At 35.9% G+C, this 18,748-nt stretch overlaps 1 protein-coding gene across 2 annotated transcripts in view; it reads left to right on the plus strand.

Annotated features, from left to right (window-relative positions):
- Positions 1-18,748, plus strand: part of TTC6 (tetratricopeptide repeat domain 6) — a 68,896-nt gene that overhangs the window by 39,501 nt on the left and 10,647 nt on the right. For both annotated transcript variants that reach the window (XM_071809413.1, XM_071809414.1), the window contains 12 exons: positions 65-185; positions 1,499-1,649; positions 2,964-3,046; positions 4,569-4,645; positions 5,517-5,677; positions 7,688-7,822; positions 8,808-8,957; positions 9,239-9,379; positions 9,926-10,039; positions 11,994-12,113; positions 14,331-14,404; positions 17,372-17,582. In XM_071809413.1, the coding sequence (XP_071665514.1) occupies positions 65-185; positions 1,499-1,649; positions 2,964-3,046; positions 4,569-4,645; positions 5,517-5,677; positions 7,688-7,822; positions 8,808-8,957; positions 9,239-9,379; positions 9,926-10,039; positions 11,994-12,113; positions 14,331-14,404; positions 17,372-17,582 (1,538 nt within the window). The remainder of the gene's footprint in view (positions 1-64; positions 186-1,498; positions 1,650-2,963; positions 3,047-4,568; positions 4,646-5,516; positions 5,678-7,687; positions 7,823-8,807; positions 8,958-9,238; positions 9,380-9,925; positions 10,040-11,993; positions 12,114-14,330; positions 14,405-17,371; positions 17,583-18,748) is intronic.

Below are 18,748 nucleotides of genomic sequence, written 5' to 3' on the forward strand. Positions count from 1 at the left end.
CATGAAGTAACTGAAATATATGTGAATATCTGAACAGTTGATTTTTTTTCTTCCTCTCTCACAGTACTCATCAATGACACTAAGGAAAATATCTATTCTTTTCTTCATCGTGGCATCGTTTACTCAGAACAGTGTCAATGGTCACTTGCAATCTGTGACTTTGAAAGTGTCCTCGCTTTGGACAGGTGATTGGGCTTGAGAGTTTTAATATATTTTGTTTATATTCTGATTGCCTGGGGGCATAAAAGTACTAATAAAGGAAAGTAGAATCAGAACAGTTACTCAGCAAACAGTCTGAATTAAACCACACAGAAACAAAATGTTATCTTCTTTTAGTATCTTTTGCCTCATTTACTACAGTCTAAGTATAATAACAAATAATTTTTAATGTACTTCAAAATTAAATTTTATTTTGCTTTATATGGCAACTTGGTAAAGAAATTATTCAGATTTGGCAGACAAAAGGTGAAACTGAAGTCCTAATTAAAGCTGACTACTTATGCCATAATAATTTAATTTGTCTTTTGGGAGGTAATGTGTCCCTAATGCAGGTAAAAAGTCAAGCTGGTTTTTTTCTACAAAAAGAAAATACCACAATATTTTCGTTAGCAAAAGCCAGTTAATTGTGTCATGGGAAAAAAAAAAAAAAAGGTGGCTTGTTATCCTTCATAGCTGGTGACTGAAGCTGATGTGATTTGTCTGAATTGCATTTCTTCCTACTATTTATAATCTGTTTCTGAAGTATTTTTATCTGTAGCAGCCTTGCCATGCAAATGGTCTTGCAGTATGCACCTAGTCTCCCTTACCAGTTTGGTGTATTAATTACCTTACTCTAAAGGTGCTGAGTTCTTTTTTCAGCCTTGGGCAACCTCAACAGTCCTGTCTTGAGCAAAGGCTTCCATTCCAATCTGTCACAGGCCTAAAGACCCCTCAGATTGTCCTTTATCTTGGCTCTGCTCTAGGAAGTCTTGAACTTTGCTTAGAAACAGTCTATAAGAGTGAGCTGCACAAAACGTTGCAGACCCTGGAAAGCCAGGTCTCCTCAGCAGCTGGCCAAGTGAAATGGCAGAAAATAAGGGAGCATGCTAGATGAAAAATGTGTAAGCTTTGTCAGTCATTTAAAACTGCAATGTGCTTTTAGTGTTGAAGAATTCAGTATTTCTTGGTGTGTTCAGTATATACAAAATTACCAGTTAGCTCTATTTCTATTCCAGCTTGTATGACAAAGACACTTGTCATCATTTTTTCACAATTCACGTTTTGAGTGCTGATTTTGGAGATGAGAGAGACTCTAGTGTGCAGCCAAACATCACAAGCTACTGAAATGGTGTTTTTTAAGGAGCTGTCTCCTCTGCTGGCAATTACAATTATTTTGCTCAGTGCAATCACAAAACAGATATGTGGCAAATGTCGTAAGAGGAGATGAAGCCTGTATAAGTTTTGGTTAATACAATGACATATTTCATGCAATAACAAAAGGAAAAAATTCTGTTTTTAGCTCTGTAATCTTTGCTTACCTAAATATTGGTTTGATACTGCTGTTGCATCTTGATCAACACTATGAAGCTATTCAACAGTTTACTAATGTCATTGAAATTGATCCTCTCAATGTTCGAGCCTATGTGTGTAGAGCGCAAGCATATCATAAGGTAATACTTTCCTTTTGCTTTGTTTGCCACTTGGTGTAGCTTTATTTATATATATCAGTGCTGTGAGTATTTAAATACTTATGCCTTGGTGTTATACAGATGTTAGAACCTACTTATGGCTATACATTTCAAGTAGTCCTTGTCACCATAATGGAATTACACACGTTGCAATTGTAAAATATTGTTGGCATGTCATGCAATGACACAAAATATTCCAAGTGTCATTTTTGCTTTTCCACACCACTGTACATTTAGTCTGAGTTTTAATAATTAAAAAAAAAAATCAAAAATATTTTTGAAAATCTGTATTTTTTTAACATTCAAAAACCACATTTTGAAATACAGTGTTTTCTAAACAGAGTTTTTCCAAATGGGAGTGAAAATATTTTCAATATTTTAATTTACTGTGAAACAGAATGTTTTCTACTTCTGGATGGGATATGAGAATTCTTTATGCTAGCACTTGCTTTCTGAGACCCTCTCAGGAGTACAATGAATGGAGTATTTATTGTGACCTAATTTCTGTAAATGTCATTGGCAGAATTGAAACAACTGCTGTGTCTCACAGTGCTTAGTTGCTTTTCAAAATGTTTTGAGAAGTTGCTTACGATGTCAGTTTTCTTCCACAACTAAAGGAAGTGGCTTTTAACTTAGAATCCATCTAGGTAGATAGATGATATTATTTTTCTGATACTGTCTTTAAGGACTTGTGCCAGATAGTTTGTATTGGAGGCCATCCATGAATGCTCAAGTTGCATTTTGTTTTTGGGAGAGGCTGGATTTTTAAAAATCTGTTTCAATGTAAAGCAGTAAAAAAAGCTCAGTACGTGCATTCCGTCAATACTGTTCTTCAATTAGAATTCCAGCAAGCAGTTCTCCCAGCTAGTTGAATCAGTCCTTACGATCTTCATTGTAATAATCTTTCTCCTCAGCATATAAAACACAGTGAATGGGGCCTCAGGCACAGACACTTGAAAAATAAATGCAAATTCCTTGCAGCAATGAAGATTCATCAGGATTTATGTGCATGTGGATCTGATGACCTAATTTTCTTCCCCATAGTTCAGACTCTTTGGATTTTGGAAAAGAAACTAGAGTTTGCCCTGTGGGAGAGTATGGAAATATGTAGAGTAAACATTTCAGACCTTTGTTAAAAACACGTTGAGCTCCTTTGCAGAGGGTGTATGTGCCTTGTGAGTTGTTACCATGTGGGCATTGCAACCTGCAGAAACACATTTTCGTAAATGCTAGTTGTGTCTCCAAATTGTGTTTGTATTGGCAATTAAATTGATGTTTTTGCTCTATAAATTACAGAATCATGATTTGCCAAGTGCTGTGAAGGATATAAACCGAGCCATTCATCTTTATCCGAATAAATCACAACTTTACATAATAAGGTAAGAAAGTAATTAGTTGAGGACTTCACAGATATCTCACTTAAAAAAAAAAAAAATTGGAATGCTGTTGGTAGTTACCTGTGTATTCTTTGAAACCTGCTTTGAATGGATTTTAAAAAATGTAGTATTTCCCTAACATTTTCAAGCCTGAAGAACTGTATCTGTGTAGTGTCACCTAACTGTTGTAATCTTTACTTTGGAGGGGGGGAACTTTGTTTCGTATACAGGACACTGCTCTTTTAGGTACATAAAGTTTCCGGGGAAAAAGAAGCAAATAGGTGCCATGACAAAAAAGCAAGTTTGAACTTTTAAAAATGTAATAATTTTAGATTATTTCCCCAAGTGCTTGGGTCTTTCTGTGATTTGTCTGCAGAATCCACATAAAGCAAAGAATGTGAAGGATTGAGCCCAGGCCAATTTAGGTTTCAAGTATTCTTCTTTCCCATCATCTCATCTTCAGACCAGGGAGAAGTAGTGACCGTTGTCAAGATTAGTAAACGAATTAATACGTAAAGCTGTTTCCTACTCTGAAAAGCTATAAGAACTAAGAAGGAAATGCTTTGATATTATTCCTCAGGTGTATTAGGAGAACTAGTTACTAACTGCCAGTCAATAATACGGTATTTTCCCAGATTTAGAGTGGGTTTCATAGAATCATAGAATGTCCTGAGTTGGAAGGGACCCACAAGGATCATGGAGTCTAACTCCTGTCCCTGCACATGACAACCCCACAGTTCGCACCATGTGTCTGAGGGTGTTGTCCAGTCTCTTCTTAAATACTCTCACGCTTGGGGCTGTGACACCTCCCTGGGGAGCCTGTTCCAGTGCTCCACCACCCTCTGGGTGAAGAACCTTTTCCTGATGTCCAACCTAAACTTCCCCTGGCACATCTTCCTGACATTGCCTTGAGTTCTGTCGTTGGTTGCCAGAGAGAAGAGATCAACGCCTGCCCCTCCTCCTCCCCTTGTGAGGAAGCTGTAGCCATGATGAGGTCTCCCCTCAGTCTCCTTTTCTCCAGGCTGAACAAACCAAGTGACTTTAACTGCTCCTCATATGACTTCCCCTTCAAACTTTTGCTCAGCTTGTCTCTTGGAGTGTGGTTTGGCTAGCATTACCTCTTATACTGATGCTGACATCTGAAGAGGCAGAAGTTGACCTTGAAAACAGGAAGTATCTATCCATCTGTGGTCGATTTTAGAAACAGTATTATTAAGATTATTGTTGCAGTTCTTGACTTTGTAAGGATTGCCATCTGTGGAATCCAAAGAAAATGTATTTTTGTGACTGGTACTATCTGAAGAGAGATAAGCATGTAATTTCTTGTCAGTGTGATGTGAGAGAGAAAAAAATGGCAGATGTTTCTGATAAAAGAAAGGAAAAACTTGGGATTTTTTTATTGGAAGGTATTATTTTTCCTTTTTCTTTTTCCACTAATGAAAACCTATTTAAGTAGTATTTGCACTTTGAAAGAAATGCCTGGAAATAGTTTCACTTATTACATTCAACAAATATTTCATTATAGGGGACAGTATTTAGTGGAATTGAAGAAAGATGAGCTGGCAAGTTCATGTATTCAACAATTTGCAGAAATGGATGAAGGTAACATCAATTTGCCATCAGTTTTCCTAGATTGTTCTGAACCATGGCAACAGTCTGTAACCAAGGAATTGTTCAAAAAAATTAAGTTCAAGCATGCAAATAGGTTAGTTACCATGAATCAGCTAAAATAAAGGAACTTATCTAGAGTATTTTGTTTGCATATCTGAAGCCTTTAAAGTTAATAATGGTGTAAACTATTGCCTGTACTATCATCTCTAATTTCAGAATTTCCTCTGTCTTTTGAGTTCTTGTTTGGTTTTCATTTAATTAAATAACTAATTTTATTTATGTCTACATTTCAATATTGGTAATTTCTGCTTTAAAGGAATATTGAATAAGGATTCTGTTCTGTACTTATGTGCAGTCTTTCCTAACAAAAAATCAAATAAACTTTAGAACTGAACCTTCCCCATTCTTTTGAACAGTAAAAATGTTGCAGTATAGTAGTTCCTTGTTATGTGCTGGGCACAGAATGTCAGTCCTGAAGCTCTTGGTGAATCCATATGAATAGCCACACTGTGTACGATTAATTTCCTGTCTGTTAGTGACTGAGAGTGGATACACAGGGCACAAGAGTATAAAAACAAAACAGGACTATTGACATACTTCCACAGAGCAATACCTTCTGACATGTGGGGAGAGGAGGGTAAATATTTGCAAATGTTTAGCAATCAAACTACAGTCATTGATAAATAACTGTTCAGCTTCAGACTTTTGTAGGAATTCAGTTTACATATGTATTTTTATGGATATTACTCCAAATATTTTAATAGCATTTTAAAGTTTGCATACCACTTAAAGGTATTTTATATTGGAAAACATATAGGTTGAAGTAAAAGAGATTACTGTTTTTCTTGTGGTTTCCTTCCAGAATCCTTTATGTCTCAGCCTGTTCAGCAAGCACTCATTCAGTCATTTTGTCAAAATCACGATAAGGCCATAGAGTGCTTATATGAAGCTACTGCAATTAAACCTGAGCCTTCAGCGTTGGTGATTTTAGGAAAAATACAAATGAAAGCAAATAAAACTAAGGTTAGAAAACTTTACATTATATACATGCCAATCAAGACAATGTTTTTCTTCCTGTATTCTTTTAATATTTTGTGTAAAGTGTTAATATATAAATAAACCTTAAGAGTACCTCTCTTTAAATTATAGGAAGACCTGAGTATGAATTTTCAACAGCAGCAGCACTGATAGTTCAGCATAAATTAGGCAATTTTAGTTTTAAGACATTTATGATGATCAGCTAAATGATACAGCTATAGAGACTGAGGTCCATTATATGTAATAATTTTGCTTCTTTTGAAATTAAATAATACGAAAGTATGTCTAGTTGTTTTATGTAACAAAATGCAATACAAAAGTTTAATTCATGTATGTGAACTGAATATATAATGTATAGTTACAGGTATTTTCTCAGCTTCGTTAATATTCATATGTCATAGGGTTTGAGCAATATTATCACTCCTCTGAGTCCAGCAGTTAGCTGGTGTTTGAGGACTGCAGAATTGTTGAAATTGGCAGTATGGATTAGCTGTATACAGAATGTACAAAGTCCCGTTTCCCTAAGCACAATAGATAGATTCGTAAGACCTTGGATCTACCTATATATTGTGTTCTCTGTTTGAAATGCACAGTTGTTCTGTTTCCTCTTAGCCTTATGTTTGCAGGTTCTTTTTAAATGAAAAGGTATGCCCTTTGCAAAAACTATCCTCCTACTCCCTGGGCTTGTACCGTATAAAAACTCTTGATCCACTCAGTCTTTTTGTGTTAGATTTGGATGTTTTGTTTGTCTCAAACCATAATGGGACATTGCTAGTTCTGCTGTATTTGAAAGAATGCTAAGGCAAAGACAGTGATTGTTAGTGTCCTCCAATTCAACACATTTCAGTTGTCGTGGTGAAGAGGATGTGTATAAGAGTAATTCCCTGATTTCTCAGTGCTTCACCCAGAGGTGAAGACTTGCACTGCTACCTCTGCTGGAGAGGAACGGCACCAAACTCTCAGCATGGAAAAATGATCAGACTGCCCGCAATAGTGCCCTGAGAATCAGCTGTGCCTTTAGAACTATGTGTGAGTTCAAGTAGCTCCATTTCTTTTTCCTCTTCAAGTATGAGTATTTTTGAACTGTAGGAATAGAGAAAAAATGTGTTTAAATAGCAGTAAATGCAGACCTGTTTCATTTAAAGCTTCTACTACCTTGACAACTCAGGAAGGCACATGTTGTATTTGCAGACAGTCATATGGGCACTGGTATTCCAAACTGATTTTTCTAAACATATACTTCTTTATCTTGAAAGACTCAAGTAAAAAATGCTATAGTTCTTTCACTCTTCTTGATATTGAAACTTTCACGTTTGCCCCTTCATAAACTTCAAAGACTGAGAAACAGCTTATCTTGAACTATTCTTAATTTTTTGGTTGTTTTCCTTAAACTCTCCTTTAAACCAAAGTATTATTAAATACACATAAATTATTGTCCAGATCTATGAGATGTGATAAGATTCTGAGACACTATTCACTTAATGTCCTTCAATGCCTATACAGGATTGATCCTTACAATATATTTCTTAATGGTTATTAAAGTTATGTAAATTGTCTATAGTAAAAATGGTTTGTCATTATTTACATAAAGAAACCTGTAGCAAGTACTTAAGTATCATCAGACTCCATCAAAACATATATGTTTTCTTCCCAAGGAAATAAATAAAAGTAAAAAAACCCTGTAATTAACTGTGTACCTAAATAACAATATGAATGAACTGTATGTTATTGCTAGATCATGTACATTAGTTACTTAGTCATATATAAGTAAAACTCAGGAATATTTCTCTGTTTTCCTAGTCACTTATTAGAACCATTCAGAGGTCAAGTATGTGTCTAATTCCAGGAACATCAAGGAACACTAGACTAGGCATTTTTACTGTAATGTTCCAAAGACTAAGAAAAGAAAACACTGAAAAAAATTTAAAATGTCTAACAAATCTTGTGGATTTTCAGTTAAGTGCTTTACAACTATTAAGATTCTCTGTATTGCAGGATGCTGTGAGAAGTTTCAAAAAAGCTATTAATCTCCTGATGAGTTCAGCAAAAATCCTGCCTAAAACATTTGAAAATGCGGAAATATATTATCTCACAGGCCTGTGTTACATGGAGCAAAAAAGTTTATTAAGGGTTGGTATTAATTATATAGACTATATTAGCCTTTGAATCCACTGCTTGTAAACAACAACGATAACTGAGCAAATGATTTCAATATTTTAACCACCTTCCACTGCCTTTAGCAATTTTCTTTTGAATTCATGATGTATGTTAGACTGGCTTGCAAATTTGTGAGTAATTTTTGCAGTGCTAATGTTATGATTTTTTAAAATGTATGTCATTAATTACCATTCTGATGGAATAAAAAACCCCATGAATTTCTTATCTATTTATAAATGTCTTCACAGATCTTACAGAGAAAAGCCAGTCATGTTGGAGTATTGGTGGCCTAGTGAATTGGTACTAAACTTGGGCAAAAGAATTTCTATATTGTATTATGGAGTTGTTTGTAATTTGTTAACTGTTTTCTATATTTTTGTAGCTCAGAACACCCCTAGCCAGTTCTCTTTGACACTTATGTATGAAATTTAAGAAATAAACTGCATTGCCTAAGAATAATATATTTTCCTTCTTTTAACAGAATCAATATTTTAAACTGTATTAGAGACTTTGTTGAAAACTATTGAAAGCCTAACAGTGAGCTTTGTGGCAGGCATAGTGCGAGTTCATGCAGATGTTTTCTATGTTGATATTCTGGTAAATATGTTCCAGTTGTTGATTTACTAAAAGGCCAAAGACAGAAAATAGAAACATTTGAAATACCAGAATTTCACAGGGAGGAGGAAAACAGATCTTAAAACACCTTCCCTCTTACCCTTCCCTTCTTCCCAAGCTTAACTTTACTTATGAATTCTCTGTCTGGTTCAGGTGTTAAATATTACAAAATTTTAAGTAACAGTAAATGGATGAAAATTATAAAAAACAATGCAGACACATGGCAGGTTCCAACTGCAAAAATAGGTCATACCTAGCTGTACAAAAGAATCAGTTAGTTAGCCTATGATTTCAGGTGAACAAACAGACCATATTTAACCCAGATGATATGTTATCTTTTTAGGCCCGTGATGCTTTTAGTATGGCTATCAGACTACATTCACGTTATCCTGATGCGTTTTATCAGCGAGGGCTGTGTAGAATGCAGCTCGGAAAAGCTAAGTGCATCCAAGATTTTAATCGAGCACTTGCCCTTTGTCCGTCACATTTCCAGGTAATATAAAGACTCTTGATTGTTTCTGTGGGGCGTGTTTGGATGGGTTCAAAGACTGACAGGTTTTGCATTTATGACAGTATTACCTTGCAATCTGCAAGCAAGCACGTGGCAAACATTAAATCAAAGAAATGACAAGCTTCCTAAGATGTATATTTTTATAAAGCTTGTGATTTCAGTCTTCTCTTTAACCCTTGCTTTATAATACTAAACAAAGCTTTTTTTTTTTTTTTTTTTTTTTTTTTTTTTACCGTGTCATCATTCTGTCTTCATCTCTACAGGCATACATGGCTCTTGCTACTTTCTATGGAAGTCAAGGTAGATACTTTCAGGCAATTCTGAATTGCAGTGAGGCGATCAAAATTATTCCTAACAGTGTGCAAGCTTATTTTTACCGAGGAATTCTAAAGTGTCAAAATAAGGTGGGCCTGTCTTTATTGTTGTACTTTTGCATTCTCCCTTAGAACTTAATGTATGTTATGTGACACTTTGTAATAGTGAAATAATGGTAAAAGTGTTGCTGATGGAAACAAGGACTTCCACTAGATTATGATACTTTCCATTCCCTATTGAAGATACTGTCCAGTTCTGTGTAACTGAAAATGATAGAAGTACCAAAACTCCACAAAAGCTAGTGTTATCTTGAGGTATAAAATGTAAGCTAATAAAGTTAAAGATTGATTATGTATTGCAATATATGGAAGTGAGGTAAGAAAACACTAAGAGTGTTAGTTTGCCCAGTCTTTACACAAATAGAGCTTCTGAAGAAGTACTCCCACTGGAGTAAAGACTGCAGTAAATAGTTCAGAGAGGACATAATGAAATGGTTGGATGACTTCCAATACTGATAAAGAACCAAAATATAAAACCATTAAATGAAATTTTACAATAAGCTATTATTTGAGGAAGAATATGTAGTGTCATGAACACTGAATTACAATTTTTACATAGTGGTTTTTCATGTGCAGACATTTAAAGCTGCAATTGAAGATCTTTCAGAAGTTATTGACCTCAATGCAACCTGCATTTTGGCATATTATAACAGAGCTGTCTGTTATCATCAAATAAAGGACTTCAGAAAGGTATGGTATTGATTTTTTTCCAACATCACATGAGCACTCAGTTGTTTGTATTAGCTAGTAACCTGTTATTGACAATTGGTCAAAATTTCTTACTTCTTGCAATGTCTTCCTGAATGGTTGTGCTCTTCAGGAAACTGTTTTAAAAATGTCTTTTTGGTCTCTATTATCATATTACTTGCATTGGATATCCCTTTGAAAACGTAAGAATTATATCCAGAAGAAGACTGCACTGAAACAGGGATTTGGACTATATCCAACCCTCATTCACAACCCTGTTTTTCTGGATGTGTTTATACATCCATCAACTTGCCTGTGACCTGTCTCTAAGTGTTTCAGCTTTCTACCTTTGTTATAAAGCAAAGGCACAACAAGGTGCACAAAGGCACTGTGCAGCTTCAAACTGGGAACACAATCGTGTTGATCTGTCTTTTTGATAGGGCGTGTTTACTGAGATAATGCTAGTTCTTATGTATTTGAGCGCAGATTTCCAAAGTCAAATCGACCTTGGCAGAGGCCAATTGTACTTAGAGGTTAATTGTCCAAGACTGATGCCATGGGTAAAGAAAAATAGGTAATTACAGTAACTGAAGATAAAGTTTTAAGACGTGAAAATGATAGCTTCTTCATAAATAAGGTATAGAAGCTGTTCTTTGCTATCACTCTCCAGAAAAACCACTTAAAGTACAAGGGAAGTTGCAGAAAAAAATGTATGTAATTGTCAGAAGAAATTCCTTAGATCTTGCAAGAACTGGGTTGTTTTCTTTAAAACTGTTTGTAATATCTAGCTTAGTTTAGAAGTGATAAAGAACTTTTTTTAAGTGACTAGTATATGGTATACTGCAATCAAGGAGATTTTGGTCATATTAGCTCTAAACGGTCTAGTTATTCTAAAGTATACTGTGTAAGTTCATTCTTCAGGTGAAAAAAGAGTTGGATTAGAACTTCTTGAGATCAAACATTGTTGAGCTACTGTTCATTTTTGAGAAATTTGAGAATTGAGGCTTCTTCACATTACCTAGTCAGGCCACTATTTGCTGTTTTACAAAATTTACACCCACATTCAGTTAATACAACTGGTGCTTAGGTTTTTCAATAACAATAAATTATATTTGGAGATTCTTAATCTTAAAAGTATCTTACTTTGACATTAATTCATGACTAAATAGTCTAGAATACTTTTTTTTTTTAAATAAAAATTTTGACTTAAAATTTAGCAAAAGTAATGAAGATTTATTTATAATTCTGCAATTTATATGATGACAAAGTAAGTTTTAATTATAGTATGAATCATAGAATGTCCTGATTTGGAAGAGACTCACAAGGATCATCAAGTCCAACTCCTGTCCCTGCATATGACAACTCCACAGTTCACACCATGAGTCTGCAGGTGGTGTTTACTCTCTTCTTTAACACTGTCAGGCTTGGGGCTGTGACACCTCCCTGAGAAGCCTGTTCCAGTGCTCCACCACCCTCTGGGTGAAGAACCTTGTCCTATTGCCCAACCTAAACCTCCCCTGGCACATCTTTCTGCTGTTCCCTCGGGTTCTGTCACTGATCACTAGAGAGAAGAGTTCGGCACCTGTCCCTCCTCCTCCCATTGTGAGGAAGCTGTAGCTGCAATGAAATCTCCCCTCAGTCTCCTTTTCTCCAGGCTGAACAAACCAAGTGACTTTAGCCGCTTCTCATATGGCTTCCCCTCCAAACCCTTCACCAACTTTGCCTATTTTCACCATCTTTGCTTCCGTAGTCTAAGAATGGTTATCTATGTAACTATAGAAGGCTCCAAATTCAGTTAAATTCAGTGTGGAAACAGGAAAACATGGGAATAACCGCACTGAAGTCTGTGTGTATGCACATGATATATAGGAATTTGAAAGCATGCCTTAAATTTTGAAGTATCAGTGTATCCCTCTGAGTAAATTATGGTTTAAAATAACATTTTATGTTTTCATAGGCTTTGAAAGATTATGGAATTATTCTTCTGCTTGAATTGAGTGAGGAAATAGCTTTTAAAGTGTTAATTAATCGTGGACTACTCTACATGGAACTTGGTGATTATGCTAATGCATGTGAGGTACAAAATCCTTCTTTGAGTAAAGGAAATTAAGAGTTTTCTGTTAAATCTAAGCCATTGCTGGTATAAAGACCAGCTTAACTGTTTTTATATTCTTCTGAAATAGTTTGTACCCAGTTCTCATTTGCTCAACGTGTAATACCAGTCTGGCAGTGAAGATGCAAATAAAAAGCAGTCTTACTTGTTTCACAAGTTTATGCTGTTAAAACATGGGAGTTGCACAAAATTTAACAAGCAAGAACCTGATTTTTCCTTCTTTTTCAATCTTGAAGTAGTTTATACTCAGTCCAAATGAGCACTATTTCATTGCAGAAGCCTAAGTAAATGGAGGTTCTGATTGAGTGGGCTTGTTCTCTTTCTCTGTGCATGTGTGTGTGTAAATGACCATTTCTGTTGAAAGGGCAGGAAGGGTCAGACCTAAAGATAATTTTCTTAAGTGTAAGAAAATGGAATGTGCTTCTGACACTGACTCACAGTACAGATGACTCTTGTTCTCCATCTGGTATAGCAATACAGGCTTGAAACCTAACAGTGTTAAACATTAGTCTTTAACATGCATGGGTTTTTATTTTAAAATTATAAATAGTTTTTAAGTTTTCTAAAAGTTTTATGATTTTTTTGCCTTAAAAGCAAGGGTATTTATTTTCAGTATAACTAGTATGTTCATTGCTTCCATTGTGGGCTAGTAACTTTAAAATGTGTTAGCTTCTTTATGTGATAGCAATAATTTCAGCATAAGCATTGTAAAAATTGAGTAATATTTCTTATTTGCAAATAAAAAATGAAGAATGAATATGAATCCCATTCCAGTGACCCAGAAATGTGTTCTTGAAAGTGCACAGCAAATGCTCTTTACTGTTGGTAGACCTTGCGTAGAAATAAATCAATTAGAAATACTGTGTTATTGGTCACTTATGCTTCAAGATGCAGTTAATCAGAGTAGTTCAGAAAAGAGGCTGAGGTGGTACAAACGGAGATGTAAAGCCAGGAGAAAGAGACTGGAGGGGAACAAGCAGATCAGCAAAAAGTTCTCTGAATGGATTGTAGTGAAGACAAATTTACAAAACCGTAATTGAACAAGAGACACAAAAATATAACAGCTAATTTAAGAAAACAAATGCTTGAGACCTTCTTGTGTATCAGTTCTCATATTTTATTGCAAGGAGTATATCGCTATACATGTATAGTGCTAGTTGAGTTAGGATATAATTACTTAAGCACAGATACATACTAGAAATGAGCGTGTTCCTGAATTAGTTACACTGGAAGAAAAAGGAAAAGTTACAATTCAGGCTGTAAAAGTTCTGAATTGCTATATAGAGGTGTCTTTTTCTGTTGGTGCTGTGACCTGTGCAGTTACTTATGATTTGATTTAAATAAAACAAACCTGGTCCTTGGAATTCTGATCCTGCTTTTGCTTTGCTCCATACACAGAGCAGAGTGCATACTCCAAACTGTGTGCGTGAAGAATTCCATGAGCTTTGCTGGTTATCCTTTGAAGGCTTTGCTGGGTGGGAAGAATGTGTCTCAGTAGTTTTTTTAAAAAAATGCTTTCTAAGTTGTAGTTCAGTGGATGCATCAGCTAAACCACTCCTAATACATACTGATTGCTTTCCCATGGAGAAGCCTAAAGTGCTTCCTTACATCATAACTGAAATTTGATTTAAAATGCACCTATACAGTTTTTACAATGGAATGACATACATTGAACCACAGGCATTTTGAAGAGTGTTCTGAATGTTAGCAAAAGTAAAAAAGCGCACGGATGTTTTTCACTGGAATATTGTGCAGAGTCCCCCAATGCAAATATGAACTTGGTTTACTAGGTTTGTCAAAGTAAAAGCAGAAAAGAATTCTACTGAAATTGCATATATCAAAATATATTTTCAATATACGTGTATTTAATGATAGCAGCTGAGGTACAGTATTTCTATGAAATACAAACAAAAAAACTGTTCTGGAAGGTTTTCTCTCTGGAAATGTTGCCTCCAGAAAAAAAATATATTAAAAATACCATAGCTTTGGAGATTTTATTCTATCAAGGTCTGGGACAAGAAGTATGAAAACAGATAAATACATCTCCAGTACTTCTGAAAGTGTAATGCCTTTGTCAAAAGTCATCTCCCTTTTTATATAGAAGTATAAAATTGTTTAGCTAAACCCATGATTTAGGTGAAATTAAACAAAATCAATTTACATGGTTTAATGTCTTTTCAGGACTTCAAAGGAGCAACATTGCTTAGTCCAGATGACAGCCAGATCTTTCATGCTCTTGGAATCTGCTACTATAGGTAAGATATGTAGTTTTGTTTGATGCAGAGTAGAAAAATTAAATAATTCCTGAGCTTTATATTCCTGTTCACCTTTTCATATTGAGTATATTGAGGACTGGGTGAGAGTAAGATGGTAAAAAGGAATGGGAAAAAGAAAATTCAATACTTTTCAAGTTCAACAACTAGTATTAAAATCTTCTGGTGTCAAGGAACTATATGAACTATATGTTTGTGACAGCATCAGGAAGAAATACTAGGATGATAAAACAGAACCAAGAGAAGGACTGAAGAATTAAGAATTCTGAGATAAACAAAGATAGTATTCTACACCCTCAGGTGGAATATGAAGTAGCTATAAAGTTGTGTTGGTTTGTTTAGAATTAGTTAGGATGCAATTTCTGTTTAAACATTGTCACGGAGGCACCCCGAGGTTAGTTTAAGGGACAACAGGGTCCAAAACAACTTCTGTTGAACCGGTGAGAAACAGGGTTTTACACTCCAAAAGTGACTTAAATACAGGTTCAGATATCAGTTGAGGAAAATTATTAAGGGGCAGCAACTAATACAACAGGTGGTCCACAGAGTGCATGCACATGGCTTCACCAAAACAATGCCGGAACCGCCTCTGAGTCCAGGAGGAGTACACACTTGCCTGAACACGGTGCGGGATTATTCCTAAAGAGAAATACGTACTCGTAGTGAGTACAGAAAGTTAGTACACTTGTGATTCTGTGAGGGTAAATTTATAATACACTTGCAATCCTGCGAGGGTTAATTTACTTACACGTGCAAATGTGCACAGAATATTACACGTGCTTATGTGGAAGCACGGGAGGAAAATACACCCACGATTGTGCGAGGAAATAATTTATACACGTGCTCATATTGAGCATGGAAAGTTACACGCGCAAATGTGCATGGAAAGTACACGTGCTTGTATTAAGCATGGAAGGAAAATACACCCGCAATTATGCAAGGATTAATTTTACTCGTGCTCATATTGAGCACGGAAAGTTACACGTGCATATGTGCACGGAAAGTATAAATACACTTGCAATCCTGCGAGAAGTTTTACTCACACCCGTGGCGGCAAGGCAAGCGGAGTCTCCATCCCGGGGAGGGGGGCTCTCGGCGACAGCATCTCGCTCGTGCTCTGAGAGACCCGCGACAATGGGTGGAGTCCTGATGAGAGTCCCGTTTTTTATACTGGCTGATCAGATCTGACTGTAGGCATTCCAGAAGCTTCTCTGGCTGTGGGGTGCCCCTGAAGCCTCCATACATCCCCCACACTGGCACGGGTACCCAGCGGCTCACTGGCGCCTCTGCACTCCCTTCTCCTAATGGTTCTGGCCAGGGTGCTCTGGGACCAAACGAAAGGCGCTGTTAGCCTCAAACAGCAGAGAGAGAGGAAGATGTGCCTACTCCTTCCACACTGAAGGAGGGAGGGGGAGAGAGGGGGGTTTGCATCCTGCCACAAATACACACTTTGTCTTTTAGAGAAAAGCTGAAGTGTCAATGATCTTCCTTGACTGAATTTTTTATTTTGAAATTCTGAAGTGTAGATTCATCAAGATTAGATTTATTTAGAGAGACTAAATTAAATCTGTTAATCACTTAAAACTGTAAGAAATAAGATGTACATTAGTACCTTAGCCTAGTTATTGTGGTGCCACTTGGAGTTGATAGCTCCTATTTCATACAAATAACACTTATTATAAAAAGGAAATTTTAATAGCTATCTGCCTATTAGTTTAGCCTAATCTATTTTATTCTACAGTTACTCTGCCATCTGTCACTGCGTGACCTTGTTGCTGCTGAAGCAATGTGGAGATGGACATATTCAGGATTGTAGCATCAAAACTACTTGTGTTACTATGCTGTAGTTAGAGCATAACTGGCTCCATCTTTCGCAGTGTCTTGATGATGCAGAACTCACACAAGAATGCTGAAATCCTGCTTCCAAGAACTGAACATATGATTTTGATGCCCACATCTGTATTCAACAGTCAGGAGTGACTAGTAACTCTATAACTCAGCTGTATAACCTGTTTTATGATGCATTTGGGATCCATCCTGCAGTCTCTAACTTCATGACTGCCTTTCAACAGGACTGAAATGAAGCTCTAATTTGTTTTTGCAATAAGTGCATTTGGTTTAAAACCCTTAAAGTTATTTGTTATCTAAATATATTTAATCTCTCATCTTTTGGTAAAGACATCAGGCTGTGCTTCACGAAGAGACACACAGGTAGCTTATATTCAAACAATATCTTTCAGTATCATCTTGGTAAAACAATTTTGTACTTTGACACACTAAAGTTTTTGCCTTATGTGTAAAGGTACTTACTGGCATTCATTAACATTTCGGGTATTTAATCCTTTTTATTCCTACTTAGTATACCTCAGATGCATCAAGTTTTATCTAAGAATGGAGCTACACACTTGTCTTACACTTAGACTAGAACTATCTGTGCTTAGAACCCTGAACATAATCTCTTTTTACCCTGCAAGTTTAGCACAGTTTGGATAAATTCAAGAAATTGTACGAGAAAAATCAGACAGAAGGCTTGTATTAGAAGTAAATTCTTTGTGACTGGAACTTCTGCACCTGAATAGACTACCAGATCCATGTTTGGTCATGACATTTGGACAGCACAAATAACTTGGATAAAGTCTCTCTGTTGAGTACTCCTGTTGAAAAGGTGAAATCTTGGCCCAGCAAAAGTTAATGAGAGTTTTGCTGTTTTCTTTCGCAGGCCAAGGAATTCAAACTGAAGTCTGCAAGGTGCTACGCTGACTGCGTTCACCGTTATAACCGTTAGGGAACACATACAGAAAGCAAACTTTTTTCCTTAAAGTGTCCCTTTCAGTTATAATTGAACTACTTTAAATGGGTCTTATGGGGTAGTATTTGCTGATCATTCATAAATTGATAATTTTATTTATAGAATTTTTAAACAGCAACATGAATCTCTCTTTTTTCTAGAATTCATGAGTTTGAAGACGCTGTAAGATCATTTGACCAGGCTCTCAAACTAGATCCTGTTTCTGTGGATGCCTACATTGGACGAGGAAATTCGTACATGGAAAATGGAGATGAGGCTGGTTGTAAACAAGCACAAAAAGATTTCTTGAGAGCAATTCACTTGAATCCAAAGTGCATAAAAGCCAGAGTTTGCTTAGCATACAACTTGCAGGTAACACAACAAAATTCATTGTCAATGCTATCTTTAATCAAACAAAATAACATCTATCTTAGATGCATATATTTAAATAATACAAAAAATAGTGATAAACATAAAATAATCCATATACTTAAGATGAGTCTTATAGCATCTTCTTTCTTTTTAAGTAAATGGATAGACCATTATATTCTTTTCACATTTGTATCCGATCTTGTTGGAGTTCTGCTCTTGAATAATGGAATATCAAGTAACCTTACACTAATTTGATTTGCATAGATGGTTCTCTGATAAGCTGTCATTAAGAACTGGCATGTATTGTGTGTATGAGCTGTTTATTGAAGGAAGAAACAGCTAAAGTGTTGACAAAACTGTGTAAAACAAAATCTTGCATGTCCTAATTATCCAAACTACACCGTTAGCAAATCTGATAGAATCCCTTGGTAAAGACCCTATATACAATGATCTCTGAAAACTACTTAACTACCTAGAAAATGAATTTCTACCTTAGCAAAGGAATATATTATGACTTGACAAATTTTGTCTGTGTCTAATTTCTGTCATTTAGTTACTGTGCTTTATTATATCCCATTGTCTGAAATGTCTTGAATTGTCATGCATCTTGTTGTGAATTATTTTTTGTCAATGTAAATGAGGGACGAACGTCAGTAGCCTGTTTCAGGTGGCCTTGCATAGGTGTCATGCAAATTTCCTTTTACAGCTTTGCCAATACACTTAAATTCTAACTAATGCTTTCACAGCACTTTGGGAAGTACCGCGCAAGAGAAAAACCCAGAGTGACTACATCACTGAGTAGGTAGGAATGAGATATCTTAGGTGCAGGAGGAAACCCAGAAAGTTAACATAGTGGCAGGTGGTTAATTTCTGAATCTCACTAGATGCCTTCTGTTTAGCCTCATACTTTTGGAGACTCAAACATAAACACATGTGAAGAAGTATTTTTATCCAATTAGCACTCCACCTTTGATTAGTTCATCTATATATTAGGTAAAACGTTTGCATTTTGCCTGTGGACCCAAGTGACCTGCTTGCCCAGAACTAAGCACTTTCTTGACTGTGCTGAGTCCTTCGTGATGTAGTGTATGCCAGAGCTAGTGACAAAGGACATGCAGAAGGCTGAGGTACTCAATGCCTTCTTCACCTTGGTCTTTACTGGTAAG

The sequence above is a fragment of the Patagioenas fasciata genome, chromosome 5 (genome assembly GCF_037038585.1).
Source record: "Patagioenas fasciata isolate bPatFas1 chromosome 5, bPatFas1.hap1, whole genome shotgun sequence".
NCBI lineage: Eukaryota > Metazoa > Chordata > Aves > Columbiformes > Columbidae > Patagioenas > Patagioenas fasciata.